The sequence below is a fragment of the Mirounga leonina genome, unplaced genomic scaffold (genome assembly GCF_011800145.1).
Source record: "Mirounga leonina isolate KUSES-001 unplaced genomic scaffold, KU_Mleo_1.0 Mir_175, whole genome shotgun sequence".
Taxonomy (NCBI): domain Eukaryota; kingdom Metazoa; phylum Chordata; class Mammalia; order Carnivora; family Phocidae; genus Mirounga; species Mirounga leonina.
In genome coordinates this window covers 20,177,801-20,199,901 of record NW_023270453.1, presented here as the reverse complement: position 1 = coordinate 20,199,901, position 22,101 = coordinate 20,177,801, and the positions used below count along the sequence as shown (strand labels likewise).

General features: G+C 49.5%; 1 protein-coding gene across 3 annotated transcripts; it reads left to right on the top strand.

Annotated features, from left to right (window-relative positions):
* Positions 1-339: 339 nt before the first annotated feature.
* GTPBP4 (GTP binding protein 4) lies at positions 340-20,832 on the top strand. Of its 3 annotated transcripts, none has more exons than XM_035021749.1 (17): positions 340-489; positions 1,378-1,548; positions 4,117-4,220; positions 4,301-4,437; positions 5,607-5,707; positions 7,558-7,650; positions 8,605-8,796; positions 8,878-8,943; positions 10,843-10,932; positions 11,722-11,832; positions 14,233-14,310; positions 14,561-14,612; positions 14,978-15,078; positions 16,167-16,364; positions 17,436-17,501; positions 19,239-19,382; positions 20,116-20,832. In XM_035021749.1, the coding sequence occupies exons 1-17, from the start codon at positions 442-444 to the stop codon at positions 20,266-20,268; spliced, it is 1,905 nt and encodes a 634-aa protein (XP_034877640.1). In that variant the 5' UTR covers positions 340-441; the 3' UTR covers positions 20,269-20,832. The 3 variants fall into 3 exon arrangements, with proteins under 3 accessions (XP_034877640.1, XP_034877641.1, XP_034877642.1); XM_035021750.1 differs by lacking the exon at positions 340-489 and adding an exon at positions 1,895-1,979 and having other exon boundaries at positions 1,476-1,548; positions 20,116-20,460; XM_035021751.1 differs by lacking the exons at positions 340-489; positions 1,378-1,548 and adding an exon at positions 1,992-2,124 and having other exon boundaries at positions 20,116-20,460.
* Positions 20,833-22,101: the final 1,269 nt, after the last annotated feature.

Here is a 22,101-nt window from a genome sequence, read left to right as displayed (position 1 = left end):
CGTAGAACCAGGGCGTCAGTTCTTGGGAAGCCGACGCCAGTGGGCCACGACCCCGGTGCCCCAGTCCCCCGGGCTCCTGAGACACCCCCGAGACCCTCGAGTCCCTCAGGTCCCCGCGATCCCCCGAGTCCCCAAGACCCCCTGAGTCCTCCGGGCCCCCCGAAATCCCCCGAGTTCCTGGGCCCTCCCGAGCCCCCGCAGTCCCCCGGGACCCCAAGCCCCTCGAGCCGGGTCAGCCTGTCCGGACCTGCCCCTCTCTCTCCCCGCCTCCCCCGCGGATCCCAGAGACCTCCTCCGCGGGGGACCTCCGGCCGGACGGGGGCGCCGTGACACACGGAAGCTGTGCCTGCGGATACAGGGAGCACCCGGAAGTGACGCGCCGCCACCGGAAGTCCCGCCCGCACGTCCGCTGCTCCCGGTCCCTCGTGGCTGATCGCCGGCATGGCGCACTACAACTTCAAGAAGATCACGGTGGTGCCGTCCGCCAAGGTAGGCGGCCGCGAGGGCTTGTCCGCAGTCGCCTCTCCCCTGCCGGGTCGCCAGGAAAGCCCGAGCCTGTAATTCTGGGATGGGACAGGGGTCGCCTCCTCCGGCGGGCCCCCCTTCTTAAGCCACGTCGTCCCCAGATTAGGGCCTTCCAGGGTTAGCGGTTCCCCGCCGGACACTGAGGGGCCTTCTTCAGGCGTTAGGGTCCTTCCCTCCGGCGTTGGGGTCCTTCCCTCTGGGTTAGAGACCTTCTGCAGACTTTGGGGTCCCCCCCGGGGGGGGGGGGGGAGTCGGGAAACTTTATGAAGTAGATGTTTTTGAAGGAGCCTCTTAAGGATTCATAGAATTCAGTAGATGGAGAGGGGGTACAGGCCTCCAGGCTTGATGTCTGTGTCCCTCCTGTTACTGACAGTGTTGTGGGCGCCTGTCCGCTTGTCTCTGCACTGGGCAGTTCAAGCAAGAGTTTATATTCTCAGTGACTTTCACATTTTAGGAAATTATATGCAGTGAATTTTAGTTTTACTTGTTGTTTTATATACTTTCAAAGTCAAAGATTTGCAAATTGAAATTGCAGGATTTTTTCTCTTTAATGTTTTTTCTGAGTTATGCTTGAGTTACCTGACTAGTTTCAGAGGGCCCTGGGTGTTTGGAAATTAAGGTAACATCAAGAAAGTGTGGGATAAAATTTATTTTGGTAGCCATTTGCTAAGTGTTTGTTAAAGGCCAGAAACTATGAACATGATCAGAGTTGAATATAAAAGATTGAAGATTAGTTAGAAAAAGTGTTTGTAGTTGAAAACATGTGGTACCTTTGTTAGTCTTTTGAGAGGGTTTCAGGTAAGTGGATAAAAAGTAGACATTTTTGGTGTACTGTGTCTTATTTAATTGCAGGACTTTATTGACCTGACGTTATCGAAGACTCAACGGAAGACTCCAACAGTTATCCATAAACATTACCAAATTCATCGCATTAGACATTTTTATATGAGGAAAGTCAAATTTACTCAACAGAATTACCATGACAGACTCTCACAGATTCTAACAGATTTCCCCAAATTGGATGTAAGTGACTCGGGGACACAGTAATATAAATGTAAGCTATCAGATAATTGGTATTTCTAGCCAGTTTGTGTACTTACCTGACAAATAAGGAAGGAAACAAAATGATTCACTTGTCAGACTTTGTGAGTTAGTGGCAAAGCTGGGAACAGAGCACAGGTTTTTTGATTCCTTAGTATTCTTCCTTTCCCCCTGCCAAACCCCATATAAGAGGGCCTGGAGCTGTCTCTTCAGGCTTTCTCTGTCACTTCGAGGCTTGAGGTGCCAACCCAAGCTCTCTCAAAGCTGTGCACTCTGAATCTGGCAGCTCACCAGCTTACGTGGGCTTCCTCTCCTTCCTCTTTCCAAGGTTCCTTTTCCTGGGGCCTCAAGTTACATCAGTGGCCTGAGGTCCACCACTGTTTGTGATCCTGTCGCTTCATCAGCCAGTGATGGTCAGTGAGAAGAAATTGTGTGGGGGAGCTTTGATTTGTGCATTGAGCCAAAACAGTTGAAATCGTCGCTGACAGCATAGTCGAGTTTGCTGTTGATGAAGCTGTAGAAAGCAAGAGCAGACCCTGCTTACCCCACCGCTGCAAGGTGATTTGAGGTGGTGAAGGATGTGGGGTAGGGGCAGCAGTACAGGGTGAGAACCTAAATTTGCCACTGTCCCAAAACAGTCCGTAAAGCTAGGTTAAGGCAGAGGAGAAAAGGTGGTTTATGTGACAAGAGTTTCTTTCATATTTAAGGTGACAGTAGTTCGTTTAAACAATTACAGATGTGCTTAAAATAAGTGTAGAGGTTTCTGCTAGCAGACAGGTATGCACTTTCCATGTGTCTCCCAGGCATGCTACAGGTGCTAAGTAGAGGCTAGTTGAACACATGAATAGTTGCTGGGGAAAGGGTGGGTACCTTAGAAATTACCTGGAAGGAAGCAAAAGAATGAGATTATTGGAAACTGGTGTGATATTTGAAAACACCTGATCTGAGCAAACAGAATGCTGTGAACTAATTAGTACCAGATTTTTGTAGTTCTTTGTAAGAAGTTTTATCTTTCTTCATCCTTGATATTTTTTAATACAGTAGAAGTTTAAATTTGTGAACATTCTATTCCCCCCCCTTTTTTTGAGGGGTCGGGGAGGGGGAGAGAATCTGAAGCAGGCTCCACACTCAGTGTGGATGTGGGGCTCAATCCCACGACCCTGAGATCATGACCTGAGCTGAAATCAAGTCAGATGCTTAACCTACTGAGCCACCCAGGTGCCCCCTCTCCCCCCCCCCCCCCGCATTTTTTAAACTAGAGTTAGCTATCTGAGAAGAATTTTAGAGTAGGAGGTTATAGTAGCTGCGTTCACAGCATGACTGACATGTCTCGAGTTCTGTTCAGGCCCCAGGAGCACAGCAGTCATAGAGGCCCTGTGCTTGTCTAGTGAGGGAAAGACGGTAAGCGTGGAAATCTGCAGTGGTCAGATGCGTAAGGAGAGCAGGGAGATTGTAGCAGAGGCCTGAGGGCAGTGAGGTAGTGAGCCGTGCAGGGCTTGAGTTCTGTCTTAAGCCTTCCAGGTTGAGCCTGGGACGTGCCGAGCTTTGACTTAGCTTTTAGAGGATGAGTGGCCCGTGGGGTAGGAGGCCACTGGAAGGTTGGTGCACTGGGTTTAGCAGCTGGCGGCGGTGAAGAGTTGAGTGCTGGGGAGGAAGAGCTAATGGGTTTGCTCACAGCACAGGTGTGGCCCGAAGCACCTTGGACAGTGGAGTGGCCATCCATCCACACGGGAACGGGGGGAGGTTTGGGGAGGAGGAGGGCGGTTTGTATGTGTTGATCAAAATGTGGGTAAGATGTCACACAGAAGTGCATGTGGTCTGGAACTTTATGAGAGGTCTGGCCTGAAGATGTCTGTGCACTTAGATCCATGCGAGGTCACCCAGGACGTGAGTGTGGAGAGAAGAGTGTTCCTGGGAACCCTAATGTTGAGTGTTGGGTGGGAGCATGAGCCTGCAAGAGCAGAGTCGGTCCCGGAGTCCAGTTGAATAGAAAGCATCAGGAAGCGTGAGTGCCCAGCTGTCTGCTGTGCAGAGCTCTGCAAAGATGAAAGGAGTTTGGGGAGGGGCTGATCTGATGAGCTGTTTTGATGGACTGGTAGAGACAATCCTGACTAACTTGGGTGTAAGGGAAGAAAAGAGCGAAGAGGGTAGCAAAGGAGTAGAAGGATTGTGGGTTCAAGGGGGCTTGCAGACTTTTAGATTTGGGGGGGTGGTGACAGCATGTTTGCAGGCCTGGATTCAGGTCTTGAGCAGTGGAGGAGGACTCTTGTGCACAAATGGAGAGTTGGCTGGGTCTGTGGATGGGGTAAAGGGGGCACAGTCTTGGGCCCAGGCCAGGTGGGCAGACAGAAGTGACCCCTGAGCTCACTTAGATGTTTTCTCAGAGAGCTAAGCAGTCATCAGTCAGGAGAGAGGGCTGGGGAGAAGATGCCAGGGGTTTGAGGAGAGAGGAAAGGTGGGATGTATTTCCCTAGGAAATTATTCTGCAAGTATTGTTGACACATTGGGATGAGAAACCTGTGCCAAAAGACCAATTTGTTTCTGTTTTAGGATATCCATCCATTTTATGCTGATTTGATGAACATTCTCTATGACAAGGATCATTACAAGTTGGCTCTAGGACAAATAAATATTGCCAAAAATTTGGTGGACAAGTAAGGTATTTTCTTAATACAATATCTTTCAAATTATTGTCCAGAGTGAAAAACATGTCATATATTTGTTTTTATTTAAGTGTGGCTAAAGATTACGTGCGGCTCATGAAGTACGGAGACTCTCTCTACCGCTGCAAGCAGCTGAAACGCGCGGCCCTCGGGCGGATGTGCACAATCATCAGGAGACAGAAGCAGAGTTTGGAATATTTGGAGCAAGGTACCTGTGATACATAAGCAAGAACACTGTTTAGTGTGCTGTTATGCTACTTGATTCTTGTCAAGAACGCATTTTTGGAATAGTTGTTTTATTTTAGACCTAACGGGGTCAAATTACTTTTCCCCACCTAGCCCATGAGAATTTCTGACAGGCTAGTTACTATTGAAAAAGCAGCTAGCAGTTAAAATGCTTATAAATTATTAGTACTATTAAGAGAATTTGTTTTTCATATTTCATACATAAGGCACATACATTATAAGTCACAGGAAAAATACCAAGGAAATATGTAAAAAATAAAATGACCCATAGTTTTAACCTATTGACATAAATTTAAAAAAAAATTTTTTTTTTTTTTCCCCCAAAAATTGCAATATGGGGCGCCTGGGTGGCTCAGTCAGTTAAGTGTCTGACTTTTGGTTTCAGCTCAGGTCATGACTCAGGGTTGTGGGATCAAGCCCCTGTTGGTCTCTGTGCTCAGTGGGGAGTCTGCTTGAGATTCTTTCCCTCTGCCCTTCCCAGTCCAGTGTATGCATGTATACTGTCTCAAATAAATAAATCTTTAAAAAAGAAAAGCTTTGCAGTATGTGTTAGCATGAAATTGCTACTCCAGTTTCATTACATGATTGTTTTATTTTAAGAGGACAGTCCTGAATTAGTGTAGTATCTCTAATGAAACAGTTACATGCCTTTTTATGTATATTTTTATGCTACAGATGTTTTTAAGTCATTGTGTTTTGTTCTTCCCCCGCCCCCCATCTTGCAAATAATTTGTAACAAGTTGTCGGACTTGACTGTTTTGACAGTGCTTCCAAGGATCTGTTTTGTCTGATCTTTTTTTTTTTTAAGATTTATTTATTTAGGGGCACCTGGGTGGCTCAGTCGTTAAGCGTCTGCCTTCAGCTCAGCTCATGATCCCAGGGTTCTGGGATCGAGCCCCGCATTGGGCTCCCTGCTCCGCGGGGAGCCTGCTTCTCCCTGATGTTTGTTAAAAACAAACCAAAAAAGATGTATTTATTTATTTATTTGACAGAGACACAGCAAGAGAGGGAACACAAGCAGGGGGAGTAGGAGAGGGAGGAGAAGCAGTCCCCCGCCGAGCAGGGGGGCCAAGTTTGACTTTCTCCATTGTTCTTATGAAATAAAGCATATGTAATGTGAACTTCTCACAGTGCGGCAGCATCTGTCCCGTCTGCCAACTATTGACCCGAATACAAGGACCCTGCTCCTATGTGGATACCCGAATGTTGGCAAGTCCAGCTTCATCAATAAGGTTAGTTTGGGGATGCCTGGGTGGCTCAGTCAGTGAAGTGTTTGCCTTGGCTCAGGTCATGATCCCAGGGGCCTGGGATCGAGTCTCACGTTGGGCTCCCTGCTCAGCGGGGTCCCTGCTTCTCCCTCTCTGCCTCTCCCCCTACTTGTGTGTGTGCTCCCTCCCTCCCTCCCTCCCTCCCTCTCTCTCTCTCTCAAATACATAAATAAAATTTAAAAAAATAAATAAGGTTAGGGATACCTTGGTGGCTCAGTTGGTTAAGCATCTGCCTTCGGCTCAGGTCATGATCTCAGGGTCCAGGGTCGAGCCCCACATCGGGCTCCCTGCTCCGTGGGGAGCCTCCTTTTCCCTCTGCCTCTGTGCTCTCTCTCTCAAATAAATAAATAAAATCTAAAAAAAAATGAAAAATAAGGTTAGTCTGTGTCTGGCATTAACAAGTGACCAAGGACCTGAGGCCCAAGGGCTGCTGTGTCCTGTCCCTGTGGGTTGGAGGACGGCCGGCCAGTGAGTCCTTGAGTCAGTACTGCCCCTCGCTGTGCACAGCCCTTTACTCGAGGGGAGGATTGTGTCTGTCTGAATCCACATTTATATTGCTGTTACGGAAAACATCGTGTGTTCTGGTACGTGTTCCGTAAGCTTGTTCGGGATTCGAGACATTCCAGTTGGGGTTTGTTACACAGAGAGCCTAGGCTGGGAGCGGGAGCGCCAGGAGAGCTGGTGCCGACTGACAGGCGGCACTTGCTGAATTGGACTTCGTGAGGTATTTTGTGGGTGTCACCTTGCTTGATGGGACACTTCTCACGTAAAGTATTTGGTCCACATTGTGGGGAGTGGCTGAGTTGCTCTTTACTTGGGTGAGTTTATTAATTCGGACTTGAGGACACTATTTAGTAACTCGGTCCTTCAAGACAACTTAGCTGAGCTTCAGGGATCTGAACAGAGTAGAAAAAGCATTTAAGGGGCGCCGAAGTGGCTCAGTCGGTTAAGGGTCTGACTCTTGATTTCTGCTCAGGTCATGATCTCAGGGTCATGAGATTGAGCCCTGTGCGCGTCAGGCTCCTGCTCACTGTGGGGTCTGCTTGAGATTCTCTTTCTCTCCCTCCACCCCTCCCACTTGTGCTCTTGGGTGCACACTCTATTTCTAAAATAAATAAATCTTTAAAGGAAAATAAAAGGTTGGTTCATAAATAAATAATGTAAAATGTCAGTTCACAACCAGCAGGAGCTCAGGTGCCAAACAACAGCAGTTACGTATGTGTGAATGTTGCTGCCAGGAACACTTCCACTTTGACCCTATTTGCAGGTCTTTATTTTGTCCCCAAGTTGTGCTGACATGATAGGCTGAAGCTTTGCGGTGTCCGAGCTCACGGCTCGAACGCTTGCGAGCCAGTGGCCACTTAATCCCTTACAATGAAATAGTAAACAGTTGAGGCCCTCGGTTGCACTGACCGCATGTCGAGAGTTGGCGGATGTGTGGCTGGTGGGCCCCATATCAGCCGTGCAGGTACAGAGTGTTTCTGTCTGCACAGCAAGTTTGTTGGGGCCGGGGTGGATCAGAGCAGAAGCTGACGGACACTCTCCCAAGTACTGGCCCCCCACCTCCCTAGTATCTGATGGGGACTGTCACTGCCCTGGCCTGGTGGCGGGAGGAAGTGGATGGATTCCGTCCATCAGAGAGCAGCAGCTTCTGTCCTCAGCAACGTAATCATGCCAGGTCTCTCTCCTTGTTTGGTCTTGTTTTGTTTTAATGCCGAAATCATTCATCTCTATAACCCATAGGTGCCACACAGACCTCTGAGAGGAAATAAGGAACTTGTGTAACTGTTGGTGTTATGATTGTTTTGTTTTAGGTGACGAGAGCCGATGTGGATGTCCAGCCCTATGCGTTTACGACCAAGTCTCTGTTTGTGGGGCACATGGATTATAAGTATCTGCGTTGGCAGGTGAGCGCTCCCACCTTTAAACATAGAGCTCTTGTTAACGGGATTTGATTTTGGGGATCCCTAAAGAACTAGAGTGTCTCCCTAATTCCCAGTGGGCTTAGGGAAAGACTCGGAGGAGGTGGGAGAGATTCTCAAGGTCACCAGGAACACCCCTGCAGAGAAAACTCCCCTGAGCTCCCCGGCTGCCCTCAGGGCAGTTCTCGGGAGGCAGCGGGTGGCCTGTGTTATGTTAACAGTGGTACTTCCGAAGAAACAAGTCTCCTTGTTGTCGTTGCTGACCCTGTCATTATAAATGACATTTATTAGCCATTTAAAAGCATGGAGCAGTTTCCACAGTAGAATTTCATTTCATAAACGATGAGGTTGTTCCTAACACATGGGAGAGTTTCCCAGTTGCTCTTCTGTTCTGCTCTGTTAGGGCCCCTGGCTGGCTCAGAGCGTGTGGCTCTTGATGTCTGGCTCAGGAGCTCAAGCACCATGTTTGGCATAGTTTGGCATATATCAAAAAGGGGGAAAAGAGGAGTCCTTTTCTCCAGGTCATTGGCTAGTTCTTTTTTTTTTTTTTTTTTAAAGATTTTATTTATTTATTTGAGACAGAATGAGAAGAGAGAGAGCACATGAGAGGGGGGAGGGTCAGAGGGAGAAGCAGGCTCCTTGCTGAGCAGGGAGCCCGATGCGGGACTCGATCCCGGGACTCCAGGATCATGACCTGAGCCAAAGGCAGTCGCTCAACCAACTGAGCCACCCAGGCGTCCCATTGGCTAGTTCTTCAGTGAGCTCTGCGGGGTCCACTCATCCCCCCTTTTGTCTTCATATTTAAAGCTTATCTGATTATGGTCAGTTGGGAGATCTACATTTTATGTACTGGTTCTCTGAGGGCTGGTGTGGGCGTTGATGTGCTGGACAGGAGGTTTGTGGGTGTGTATGCTCTCGAGTAACCCGTCTGACCGTTAGGTTGTAGATACTCCGGGGATTTTGGACCACCCTTTGGAGGATCGGAACACCATTGAGATGCAGGCCATCACAGCCCTGGCTCACCTGCGTGCCGCGGTTCTGTACGTGATGGACCTGTCTGAGCAGTGTGGGCACGGGCTGAAGGAGCAGCTAGAGCTCTTCCAGAACATCAAACCTCTCTTTATCAACAAGGTACAGGTGGGAGCGAGGACTTTCGGTTTATAACTTGCACTGTGAGGATGATTATTTCATTACTTGTTTTCCCTGTTGCAGCCTCTTATAGTTGTAGCAAACAAATGCGATGTGAAGAGGATAGCTGAACTTTCTGAGGAAGATCAGGTAAATCACCTTAATGTTTTGGGTATTTCTTAGCTAATTCCGAATCTTATTTCAGACCACCAGAGGTTAGAAGGAATTTTAGCAATACTAGTCCGTGTTTTTATTCTACAGTTGAGGTAGTATCCTCACTGGTTTATTGGTGGCAGACTAAACCTGGCCTTCCCTGAGCTCTGCTCTGCCTTCGAGGCTGTGGGAATACCCGTGCGTTCAGCAGGATGGCACAGTTAACCCATGGAAGGTCTTAACCTTGGTGCCTTAGGGCACACACAGCACCTTGACACAGGCCTTGCCTCATCGGGCCTCGAGCCCCGATGCACTGAGCAGCACCTGCAGAGTAGGGCTGTAGGTAGGAGGGTTCCGTGGGTGTCATGTACCTGCTGCACAGACTTGTGGGGAAATGAGTTTGGGAAGTGAGGTGAGTGAGTGAGTGAAGTAGGAGGAGCATCTGTAAACTTGCCAGGACAGGGAGTATAGAGTGTTCGCTGTATTTTCTAGAGGCAGGTTGGGTGGTTAGCCCTCCCTCTCCACACAGCTCACCCTGCAGCCCTGGAGAAGGTTTACACTGGCGCAGAGGTTCTCAGACTCTTGGGCACACCCAGGCCCGCAGGGTCAGAGCCTGGGAGGCGCCCCCCGGGGTGGGTCACCCTGGAGCTTGGAGAAGCAGGTACTAGAATAACCTCACTGTGGCCCCATCTCCTGGAGTGCGTGTCACTGACCAGCTCAACATGGAGGGTCTCCAGGGGGTGGCGTGCCGTCCCTTCCCAGCGCCTCTGTCTTGTACTAGTTGGACATGTCATACTTGCGAAGAGGGAGGGCTTTTTAAACAGCTATGCTGGATATCGGGCACCACAGCATGTTCATTCAGTTACTAACTAGGTACGCACGGACATTAGAGAATTCGCTTGGGTTGGAGAGGACCCAGGTCCCTACTAAGTGATCCTGGTTTTTAGGTGCTTGCGCTGAAAGGGGAGACGAGGGTTAAGCTGCGAAGCCCGGAGGTTAAGCTGAGCCAGCTGCTCAGGCTTCGAGGTCAGGCTTGCCCAGGCCCCGCCATCCCGCCATGTGCCCACAGTGACGGGGGTGTGGTCTCCGTTCTGCCGTCACTGGTGCTAACAGTTGCAGCCCTGGGTGGTTCGTCAGCAGCCTCGACAGGCAGATTGAACGAAATTGGAAGGCACGTGGGCAGTGGATGCCATCGCGATGGTGCTGCCGGGTTAACCCAATGGCGTGGCCGTGTGCCCGAGGCTCTGGCTTGTTGCCTGTCTCATGTGCGATGAACAGGGTCACTGTGAGCTCAGAGGCTAGTCAGACCACAGTGTCCCCAAGACCACTGCTCTTTGCGGGGGAGGGAGCAGTCTCCCTGGTAAGTGGAACCCCGAAGTGATTGTGCTGGACTTGTTTGTGACAAGCTTTCCCGTCACAGGGTTGACGTCTGTGTCTGGACGAGGGGGCGCTGGTGATGAGGTGCACAAGCGAAGCCCCTCGTTCAAATCGGAGTGATTTATATGTTTCTGTGTTGTTTTGTAAGGAATTCTCTTAGGTTGTAGAGGCCAAATGTTTTCTTTAAAAATAGCGTTGAAAATATACTAAAAAAAAATTCTGTAGCTTGATGTTGCTGGGTTTCTTTTTAGAAGATGACGTCTTACAGAAGAATGTTCCAGGGAGCCTCTGGTTTGCTTCTGTAGTCTGGTTTGATCTTCCCGGTAATGGGTATTTTCTTAATCGCAGAAGAATGTAGGGAGAGATCAGCATTTGGGGGAAATGTCCTTTAGAAGAATTTAGAAACGAACCATGGACGTGCTAACTAGCATTTATGGTACCCGTATGAAGAACAGTAAGACTTGTTCGTGGGAAGGTGGAAATAAATAATGCTCTTTCGTTTTTCTTTTGTCTTCCCAGAAAATATTTGCAGATTTGCAGGCTGCAGGATTTCCTGTGGTTGAGACTAGCACCCTGACGGAGGAAGGGGTTATTCAAGTGAAAACAGAGGTCAGTGCTTCATCCATCCCTTTATCGCCTTTGTGGTCAGAGGAGTCCATTGTGGGGATGGAAGCGTTCTCTGCAGGTGTCGTGGGCAGGGAGCCGTCGCAGCGGCCAGGCGGGAGAGTGTGTGCACAGCACTGAGCCTGGTCCCCACCCGCCCAATTGAATGTGGGACTTGAGGGACACTCCGACTCCCGCACGGGTGGCTTCGCTTCATCCACCGCCTGCTGTCCATCCTGACCTGTCAGGATGGCTGTGGGAGCTGTCCTGTCACGAACTTGTGTAGAAGTCGAAGGAGCAAAAGGAGCATGGAGAGAGACCTTTCCTTTAGGTTTCACATGTGATTCTGATCGCTTACGTTATTTTTATGTGAAATAGAAAGAAAGGCGGGTTTGATGCTGTGGTTGACTCCGCTCTGGTGCTCCAGTCAGAGTCCGAGGGGGGTTATGGACCTGGCTGGGGCACAGCATGAGGGCTGCTCGTGGTGGGGGGCAGGCCTGGAAGGGCCGTGGAGTGTTGCCTCGGGGTACTGCCCCAGCCTGGGCTGGCCTGGGAAGGGGGCCTGTTCCCCCCTGAACGTGTGCAGTCTGCCCCGAGGGGTTACGTGGACCTCGGGGTGATCCCCAGGACAGCACCAGCCACTGTGACTCCTGAGGAAAAGCATGTAGCGGGGTCCAAAGCTTTGGAACACAGTCTGCTGGTGAGCGGGGGGGGCTCTGGTTCCTGTCCCACACCCCCGCCTCCAGACCAGAAGGCAGGATGCCTTGTGAGTCTGGCCCTGTTTCCTCACCTCAGGCTTGTGACAGGCTCCTGGCTCATCGAGTTGAAACCAAAATGAAAGGAAATAAAGTGAACGAGGTGCTCAACAGGCTGCATCTGGCCGTGCCGAACAAGAGAGACGACAAGGTGAGGTTGGCCTTCCCAAGAGCCTGCGAGCCGGCACCTGCCTCACTCGGGGCTCACAGGTGCTGTGCACACTCACGCGGAGTAAAGACGACGTGTGTCCTGACGTACACAAGTGCAGAGGTAGCGTCTGCTGCTCACTCCACCAGAGGCGCTTAGTAATGTCTTTCTGGTGTGTAAGCATATTTTATAGAATCAACATTCCTTAAAATTTTTTCTGTGCTGGGGCACCTGGGTGGCGCGGTCAGTTAAGCATCTAACCCTTGGTTTCAGCTCAGGTCCTGATCCTCAGGGTCATGGGATCGAGCCCCGGGGCCGGGCGGGGTGGTGGTCAGCACTCAGCGGGGTTCTGAGATTCTCTGTTCTTCTCCCTGTTCCTCCCACTTGTGCTCTCTCTCTAAAGTAAATCAGTCTTTAAGAAAAAGTTTTTGTTGTTGGTTTTCTTGCTGTTACAGTGCTTAGCTGCACATCTTTATCCATAAGTCTTTGTTTTTAATTGCAGATGTATACATAGAGTGAATTTTACGGTAGGGAGTTGAGAAGGTCAGCATCCTCCGGGCACCCTTCCTGGGTCATGCTGTGTGTTTCCCAGATCTTTGATGCTGAGTGTCCCACTGCTGGAATTTCCTTCATGAATAGCCCATGCGAGCATTTTTTTATTCTTTTTTTTTTTTTTAAAGATTTTATTTATTTGTTAGAGCGTGGGCGAGAGAGAGTGAGCAAGAGTACAAGCAGGGGTAGCTGCAGGCAGAGGGAGAAGCAGGCTCCCTGCTGAGCAAGGAGCCCGATGCAGGACTTGATCCCAGAGCACTGGGATCATGACCTGAACTGAAGGCAGCCGCTTAACTGACTGAGCCACCCAGGCGTCCCAGCATTTTTTTATTCTTAAAGATTTTATTTTTATGTAATCTGTAGACATGGGGCTTGAACTCAGAATCCTGAGATCAAGAGTTGGCATGCTGCACCGACTGAGCCGGCCGGGTGCCCTTTCAGGCAAGCTTTTTTCATGAGCTTATTGGCCTGTTCTTTAGGTGATTTATCTTTTATTCATTTAATGTATAGTTTTTTTGTAAAGGATATCAGACTCTCATATGTTCTGTAGGATTTTTTGTTTTTATTTTTAAAGATTTTATTTATTTATCTGACAGCGAGAGAGGGAACACAAGCAGGGGAAGTGGGAGAAGGAGAAGCAGGCTTCCCGCTGAGCAGGGAGCCCGATGTGGGGCTCGAACCCAGGACTCTGGGATCATGACCTGAGCCGAAGGCAGATGCTTAACGACTGAGCCACCCAGGCACCCCGGGGTTTTTTTGTTGTTGTTGTTGCTGTTTTAGTTCTTTGGTTGGCTTTTTGACTTGGGTTTCCTTTTTCAGTCTCAGATTACACGTTTTTAATATGCTATTTAATACTTAATTTTTTAAATATATGTTATTAGCTAATATTGATATTTTTTTGCGACTGTTGGTTATGCACAGAAAGGCCTACCATTCATTCCAAAAATATTCTTTTTTTTTTTTTTAAAGATTTTATTTATTTTTTGACAGACACAGTGAGAGAGGGAACACAAGCAGGGGGAGTGGGAGAGGGAGAAGCAGGCTTCCCACAGAGCAGGGAGCCCGATGTGGGGCTCGATCCCAGGACCCTGGGATCATGACCTGAGCCGAAGGCAGACAGACGCTTAACGACTGAGCCACCCAGGCACCCCCAAAAATATTCTTTAAAAGTATTTTTTTCTATACTTGAATGGTTTCATTTTTTTAATTTTACCTGTTTTGAACAGAAGTTTTTGCTCAGTCTTGCATTTGTTTTGTTCTTGGGAAGCAGGCAGCTACCCAAGTATGTTGTCATTTATCTCAAAACTGATGATCGAATCCTGTATCTTTCCATTAAATTCTCCTGTGTGTTGGGTTTCTGTCTAGATTGCTTTCGTCTGCTTTGTTTCTTCTGTGTTGCTCTTTTGTTTGTAATTTTTCTTGAGAATTTTGGTGTTTATTTTTTCTAAATAAACCTTGGAGGGCACCTGGGTGGCTCAGTTGGATAAGCGTCTGCCTTCAGCTCATGTCATGATCTTGGAGTCCCAGGATCGAGTCCCACGTCGGGCTCCCTGCTCAGCGGGAGTCTGCTTCTCCCTCTCCCTCTGCCTGCCACTCTCCCCCCTGCTTGTGCTCTCTCTTTCTCTCTCTTAAATAAAATCTTTAGAAAAAAAATAGAAATAAACTTTGGATCAGCTATGGAGTCTTTCTGTTTCCTTGCCCAGCTGGCCCTGCACCCCCACATAGTCATCTGCTGGTTTGGAATTGGTCTGGCTTTGCAGAGGGGGAGTGTGCCTCTGGTTTTTCGCTTTTATGTTCCTTTTGTATTCAGCAAGGCATTTCACGGAACTCTTTCCGGTGGTGTCCCCTCAGGAGAGGCCCCCTTTCATCCCCGAGGGAGTGGTGGCACGCAGGAAGAGAATGGACATTGGGGAGCCCAGGAGGAAACGGGTAGGTCTGCTTCAGCGGTGCAGAAGGCTGCGTGTGCCCAGGGCGGGCACGGGACATGACACTGAGGGCATCCGGGCCTGTGCTGTCAGGCTCGGCGAGCGTGGACGTGAGTGGTGGGGCCCCCGGGACATGGGAGCTGGACCGCACGGGCGTTACACGGATGGGCTGGCGGGTTGGAGGAGAGGTCGTCTCCCGGGGGCGAGGAGGGGCCAGCAAGAGCTGATGGGAGTGCTCTGCCCCTTCGTTGCAGGAACGAGACCTTGAAGTGGAGCTGGGAGACGATTATGTTTTGGACCTTCAGAGTAAGGGCGGATGTCCGGCTCAGGAAGCTGCGGGAGGGCTTCAGTGCCCGCGCGCCCTGCAGCTGTGCCTTAATCTTTCTTAGGGACGAGGTTGTGTGCGGCTCGGCTTGAGGCTTCTTGCGGGTGGTTTCGGGGGCTCCAGGAGGGTGGTGTTTAGCTGGCGTGCTGCAGGCCACTGCTGCTGACGGTCTGCCGCCCCTGCCTTCACCTCCCGCTCTAGGCCTGTGGTCCTGAGACGCTGTGTGACCCTGGGCATGTGTTTCTTTGCTGGGGCGTTGGATGCAAGTGCTCTGTTATTTTCCTGGAGAGACGTGGTTGAAGGTATTAAAAACTACAGTAAACCTAACCTTTCTTTTCTACTTTAGAGTACTGGGATCTGATGAACTCCTCTGAGAAATACGATAAGATACCTGAGATCTGGGAAGGCCATAACGTAGCTGATTATATTGATCCCGACATCCTGCAGGTCTGTGTCTCTTGCTAAATTGTGTGATTTTTATTCCTTATGTGACCGTGAAGGTACCAGGACGGCTGTTGACCTACCTGGACTTGTCACCCGTGTTCCTTCTACATCGCGAGCCTCCCCACCCCGTCACCAGCAGCCTGCTCGTACCGAGGGTCCCGGAGACCCCAGGACTCTGCTTTCTCTCTGTTCTGAGACACGGCCTCCTTCGTGGGGCAGGTGGACTCTGGGCCGTGAGCTCCCTGTCATCCGACCTGACCTATTCTCGTCTCCTGGAGCTTTTCTTCTCAGTGGTGGCTTCCTCCTATTGGCTGTTCCTTAGCGGGTTCCTCTTTAAAAAACAGAACCTTTCTTAAACCCTGTGTCCTCCGTTAGTTGCTGTCTCGCCCCTCTCTCCTTGGTCGAGGTTTTTGAAAAGATACAAGTATTTCCTGTCAGTGCTCCCTCATTTCCTACTCCTTCCCAAATGCTGCCCTTCATTTACATTTTCAATCGGCAGGGTGCTCTGCTGGGCAGGCCCCTCCATTTGCACACTGAGGCCCACACTCCTGGCCCCAGGAACCCTGTCATGGGCTCCTTTAAGTAATCTCTCCGCCCAGCGTGGGGCCTGAACACAGGATCCTGAGATCAGGAGTCGCACACTCCACAGACTGAGCCAGCCAGGCGTGACCATAACTTGTTTCTCCTAAACTGTGTAGCTAGCAGGGGCATTTGTGTTTGGGGATGGCCTTAGAACGGATAAAGGGGATGTCGTAATCCCATATCAGCTCACAATGGTAAGTTCCTAGTTTTTCCGCAGGAAGTGTTCTCGTGTGTGTAGGGTAGGGGGTAGTGCTGGGGCGTGAGGTGATGTCTGTATATTTCACCTTGACGTCTGCAGTAATTGTTGGTAAAGAGAAAGAAACAGCACAGGACAGCTCACGGGGCGTGTGGGCTCACTGCTGGGAGGTGAGCTCTTGGGCATTCCTGTGCGGGACCGGGCGCAGGCGTTCAGCACCCCCTGCAAGGCCGAGGGGAACCGAGCTCCCGCGGGAACATTGCTACGCTTGAGAGTTTTTCGTTGTTGTGTTTAATGACAATTCTTTTTAAAGAAACTGGAAGAGTTAGAAAAAGAGGAAGAGCTAAGGACAGCAGCGGGGGAGTATGACAGCGAGTCTGACAGTGAGGACGAAGAGATGGGGGAGATCCGCCAGCTGGCGAAGCAAATTCGGGAAAAAAAGAAACTGAAAATTCTGCAGTCCAAGGAGAAGAACACACAGGGCCCCAGGATGCCTCGGACCGCTAAGAAGGCAAGTTCTGTGTATCCAGAGCGCCAGGACTGGCCTCTGCGGTGCTGGATTCTCATACAGTCATTGCTAAGTGCAGCATTTCAACCTAAATGTGGCTGTGGCCATGGGATTGCACTGACTTTGTTTTGTTGATACGTCCTAGCGTTTGAGGTGTGTTGAGCTCTGGTCTGCTGCATTCTGCTAATGGGGCCCTTTCCTGGTGACTCTCGGGTTTGGCACTGTCAGAGTCAGCCTCTGCAGTCGAACAGAGTAAGGTTGTGGTTTGGGATTTGTGGCAGAAAAGCCATCAGTCACCATGTTCCTGTTCTTTAATTTCTGAGTCAGGACTCCTCTTTTGCAGTTTACAGAAACCTAAGCCAGTCCAGCTTAAATCCTCGGGCAATTTCTTGGCTCCTATGACTGGTTAGAACGGGGAGAGTCACACTTTAGGCACAGATTGGTCAAATGATAGAATTCTTTCCGGTCTCAGCCCCATCTTTGTAGTATTTTTCTCTCCTGCTCTGTGCTTGTCAGGGCGGCAGGTGAGCCCAGGTCCTGTGGGCGCCCTCAGACCGCGGGATATGATAGGATGGCGTGCAAGGCAGCTAAAATGTGGCAGGAGAGGAAAGGAAACAGTGACATTCCAGACACTTTTCTGTGGACATTAGTGTGTCTGAGTACTGTTTTCATGAGATGGCAAACGAGTGGTTCTTGGTAGACTGGACATTCGTCTGTGTCCCCAGTGGTGCTCAGTGGGTTTGGGAGGAAACGCTGTGGCTGGAGTTTGCATCTTGGGGCACATCATGTGACCTCAGCATCAGGGACCCTTCAGGCAGAGACTTCCCTGCAGAGTCATACAGAACCCGAGGACATGACGCGTACGTCGTCTTACACATGGCCACTGCCTGGGAGATGCTGGTTTCCACGGTTTTAATGCTTGTCCAAAAATACAAACCTGAGCTCAATTAAAAGTTTTAATTCCTAGAAAAAACGTAATGTATATCATTGTGAAAGGCACATTTTTCCTTGAATTTTTTTTTTCTAAACATTCATAAAAGTAATTTTGCTTAAATCCCTTTCCCCCATGTTCAGGTTCAGCGGAAAGTCTTGGAGGATGAGATGCGCAGTCTTGGTGTTGACATGGATGACAAAAACAACGTAAGTGTGTGGAGGTGATCCTGGGACATGGACGGCTCTGTCTTAGGACACCAGGCTCTTAGAAACCCGGGGGCTGGTGGAGCTGGTTACAGAAGAAAGGAGAACTTGGAGTGTGTGTGGAGGAGCGGCTTGGAAGTGCTGAGAGTGTGCTTGCCCACCACCATCCACCGGCCCCTCAGGATGGCTCAGGGCACTTGGCTCCAGGGCCCCTGTTGATGGTGTGGGCGCTGTTTTCAGGCTCTGTTCTTGTTGATGCAGGAAGACTTGAGGGACACCTTGCACACTCCGTGTGGCCCTGAGTGTGGGGTGGCCCCAGTGTGCTTTTCTTTGTGGGGTTTGGGGTTTTTGGGTTTTTGTTCTTTTTTTTTTTTTTTTTTTTTCTTTTTGTCAGTGTTTTATCATATTTGTGCCTACATCATTTTTCATTCCAGGTTAATGGAAAATATGAAAAATACCAAAAACAAGAAAGGAAAAAAAAATCACCTGTGTTTACAGCACACAGAAATAATCTAGGTTGACATGCAGTTTATACCTTTTTATTCAGCTTTTTGTACAGAGGACTTTAATCCTTCTGTTTTTTTCTTGCAAATGTATTTGTAACCATATTCGTATTTCATACTTATTTCCCATTGTGGTATAGCATTTTTAGGATAATTTTTGAGTAAAAACTCTTAGTTTATCTTAGGCTTCTTGGGGTGGTTGTTTAAAAATTCATTTGCTGTCATGCAAACAAGGAACAGTATGTCAAAAACTAATGACGTGTGGTGACTAACAATAAAATAAAAATTCATTTGCTATCAACTCAGAATATAAGGTGATGTGTAAGTAATATACAATAAAGTAGAAGTAATTTGTGTCTGGGAAAAATACAAGTTGGAATAGAATGTCAGAGAAAAAACGTAAACTTATTTTTTTAATTTTTAACTTGAACTTTGATTTTGGTGACTACAGTCTTCATGTAGCGTCTTAGCATCAGTTTAGTGATCAGATAGGTATATGAGGGTATATTTAGTCTCAACATGAGAGGAGCTTGGGCTGTAAATAGTTCAGAACTGTTTTCCTGGGGGCCCAACGATTAAAAGGTATTTCAGATAACTTTTGAAATTCTGATTTTTTTTTTCTTGATGAATTATGCTGGAGCATATATATATATATATATATATATATATATTTATATTATATGTATTTTTTAAGCTTTTATTTATTTTAGAGTGTGTGTGAGTGGGGAGAAGGGCAGAGAGAATCTGAAGCAGACTCCCCACTGAGTGCAGAACCCCATGCTGAGCTTGATCCCAGGACCCTGAGATCATGACCTGAGCCAAAATCAAGAGTCGGATGCTTAGGGGTGCCTGGGTGGCTCAAATGGTTAAGCGTCTGCCTTTGGCTCAGGTCATGATCCCGGCGTCCTGGGATCGAGCCCCACATCGGGCTCCCTGCTCGCTGGGAAGCCTGCTTCTCCCTCTCCCACTCCCCCAGTTCTCCCTCTCCCACTCCCCCTGCTTGTGTTCCCTCTTTCGCTGTGTCTCTCTGTCAAACAAATCTTTAAAAAAAAAAAAAAAAATCCTATTTGTAACATCAAGCAGTGTGTTAAGTGAAAAAGAGTATTTGACCAGTAACTAATGTGACCTTAAAGAGCTTTAGCGTATTCAATAACGTCTTTCAAAACTCTTGCGTGTCCTGTCGGTATAATTTCGTGTGTGTGACCACAGCCCTGAATTTGCTATTCGTGCTTTTCAGGCCCATTATGCAGTCCAGGCCAGAAGGTCCCGGAGCGTTACTAGAAAGAGGAAACGGGAGGACTCTGTCCCACCCACGTCTGTAGCTGGCAGCCGCAGCTGCTCTCGGACTCCGCGGGATGTCTCTGGCCTTCGGGACGTCAAGGTTAGTCCCTGTGATATGGGCTCAGGACACACCGTGCAGCTGTCGTTCAGAGGGCAGGGACCACAGGTGGGGCTGGTGCCCCCCGAGAGGCGAGCTCAGTGTTCTGGACCCTTGTCCTAGCGGTGTCCTCTCGTGGGTGGACGGAAGCATGGTGTCCTAGGGCACCGTGCTCAGAACCTGGAGCCGGAGCCCCTGCAGGGAGCGGTTGTGGTCAGTCTTTTGGGAAAGACACTGGATATATACAGTCTTTTTCATTGAAACTTTTTTATTAAATAAAGACAAAAATGGTTAGTTTTGGCATTTTGAAAGTTCAGGTATGGGAGAAAGTCTATAAACTGGCAAACCATTTACTTGATGGAAGCCTGAGATTTCCATCTCCTTCTAGAAATCTAGATTTTGGTAATGCAGCATTGCCACTTGTCAGATATGAGCGGTACGGTTTCATGGGCTGACTGTTCTCTTGTTTGTCTAAGAGGGAATTACGGCCTATGGGCCTAATCTTCCGGCTCCTGGTAGGCACAGGATTTGTCTAGACAGAGCGTTCTTCCCATCCTTGTGTGCACGGGGATGAGGTCTGCAGCCCCCGGGCCCCAGGGCAGACTGCAGTGATTGAGACTGGCCAGCACTTCTCGCAGAAGAGATCTGGACCGTGGAGACAGACTGCTAACCGGTCATGACAAGGCACGTGGACACTCGGGAGCTCACGTGTGTTGTGTGTTCTTGTGCTTTACAGATGGTGAAGAAAGCCAAGACTATGATGAAGAACGCTCAGAGGAAGATGAACCGCCTGGGGAAGAAAGGAGAAGCAGACAGACACGTGTTTGATATGAAGCCCAAGCACTTGCTGTCCGGAAAGAGGAAAGCCGGGAAAAAGGACAGGCGGTAGTGGCTGGGCGGGGTGGTGCCTGGCCTCATCTGGTGGGGGGGTCCCAGGATCGGGGCACCGCCTGTAAACCGCAAACAGCGAGGACACCTGAAGCTCTGGCTGCTTGCTCTCGGGCGGGGGGCGCGGGTGCGGGAAGGTGTCAGCGCTGCCCAACGGCACGGGTCTTCCGAGTGGACGGCGGGTTCTGCATTTAGGGAGTTCTGGTCGCTTCAGATCTGCCGAACCGGAAAGGTGCACATCATGTGTGTTTTGATGGAGAAAAATCTTTCCGCAAGAGGGAACTTTGGTTCGTGTGTGTCTGGTCTTTTTTTGCGAAGGAAACCGCTCTACTGTGGACACGGGCAGAAGGCTGCCAGCCGTGCCTACTGAGAGCCGCGCCAGCTAGTCTTTCTCTACGATGTGTGTACCCTTGTAGCCTGTCTCCAGCTAGTTCATCCAGGATGAACCTCTGAAAGAAAGTGGTTTTGGTTGATTTAGGGTTTTTTTTTTTTGGTTTAGTTACAAATCACTGTAGTTTGGCCAAATGAAAAGGGAAAATAAACTAACTCCTGTTTTGAAAACAAACAGCCCTTCTCCGTGGGGTAAAAGGTCACCTTAGGCACTGTAGCAGCCCAGCGTGTGTCCGGGAAACACAAGCAGCCCCTGCCCCTCCGGAGGCACACCCCCCTGCCGCGCCCGTCCGCGGCTGTCCTGAATGGAGGTCACTGTGGCGCGGGAGCCCGCCCTCGCTGCCGCGCCGGTGTGCCCGCCTCCACCTGGGCGGCCGTGGGCAGCGTCGCGCCCCGGAGGGCAGTTGTCTTACGGGCGTGTCTAGCGTGTGCTGCGTGCTATATGGGGGTATAAAGTGAGATTTTCGCTTGTGTGTGTGTGCTGAAAAAGATTGGTGAAGAGAAGCTGAAACGCACATGGTGTTGGGGAGGCAGGAGCCCACGTCTTCGCAGGGGTCGCAGTTGCGGAACCGTTCTGGAACCCGGGTCTCTGGAGGCTTGAGTCTTGCAGGGAAGGGCTGGGCTGGAAATCCAGCAACTTGGGTCGATTTTGGCCCTTCTGGCTTTGGTGTTCACGCATCCCCCACCCCCGCCCCGGGGCAGGCGCTTATGCCTCTGTTCCTGTGGCTGCTTGTGTGAGTCAGGGGGGCTGCTAAGGACCTTGTCCCCCAAAGATCAGGATTCTAGGTTTACATTGCTGATTGTGCTTCTGATGGCAGAGGTGTAGACAAAGAGACGGACCCCATTCTTGCAATCCCCATCCACGGAATCAGATGCAGGGGGTTTAAAGAGCCAGCGCCTGTTTCTTTTTTCTGCTTTACCTCTTCTGGGGGCCAGACACTTAAGGATGAGGACTTTGAAAAGCAACTGCATGTGAAGGGAGTTTGGAAAGACCACACACATGCCCCGGGAAGGACATGTATTCAGAGAAGAACTACAGAGACCTTCAGTGTTTACCCCTGGCTGGCACAGTGATACCCTTAAAACAACAAAATCCAGCCATTCTGGTGAAGGGAGAGTTTCTGATTTCCAGAATTCCCACATTATGAGATTTCAGATGTCCAGTTTTCAACAAAATCACAAGGCATACAAAAGAGTAGGGAAGTAAGGCCCATTAAAGGAAAAAAATGAGGGTGCCTGGGTGGCTCAGTTGGTTAAGCGACTGCCTTTGGCTCAGGTCATGATCCTGGAGTCCCGGGATCGAGTCCCGCATCGGGCTCCCTGCTCAGCAGGGAGTCTGCTTCTCCCTCTGATCCTCCTCCCTCTCGTGCTCTCTCTTGCAAAAAAAAAAAAAAAGGAAAAAAATGATGTCTCAGGAGGATGAGATGGTTTAAAACAACCATCC

What these genes read in the sequence shown, in the direction of transcription:
- GTPBP4 (XM_035021749.1), top strand. Translation starts at nt 442, where the DNA reads ATGGCGCACTACAACTTCAAGAAGATCACGGTGGTGCCGTCCGCCAAG. An exon ending in CAGATTTCCCCAAATTGGAT is followed by an intron (nt 1,549 to 4,116) that starts GTAAGTGACTCG and finishes TTTCTGTTTTAG; the next exon opens with GATATCCATCCATTTTATGC. An exon ending in AGTCCAGCTTCATCAATAAG is followed by an intron (nt 5,708 to 7,557) that starts GTTAGTTTGGGG and finishes GTTTTGTTTTAG; the next exon opens with GTGACGAGAGCCGATGTGGA.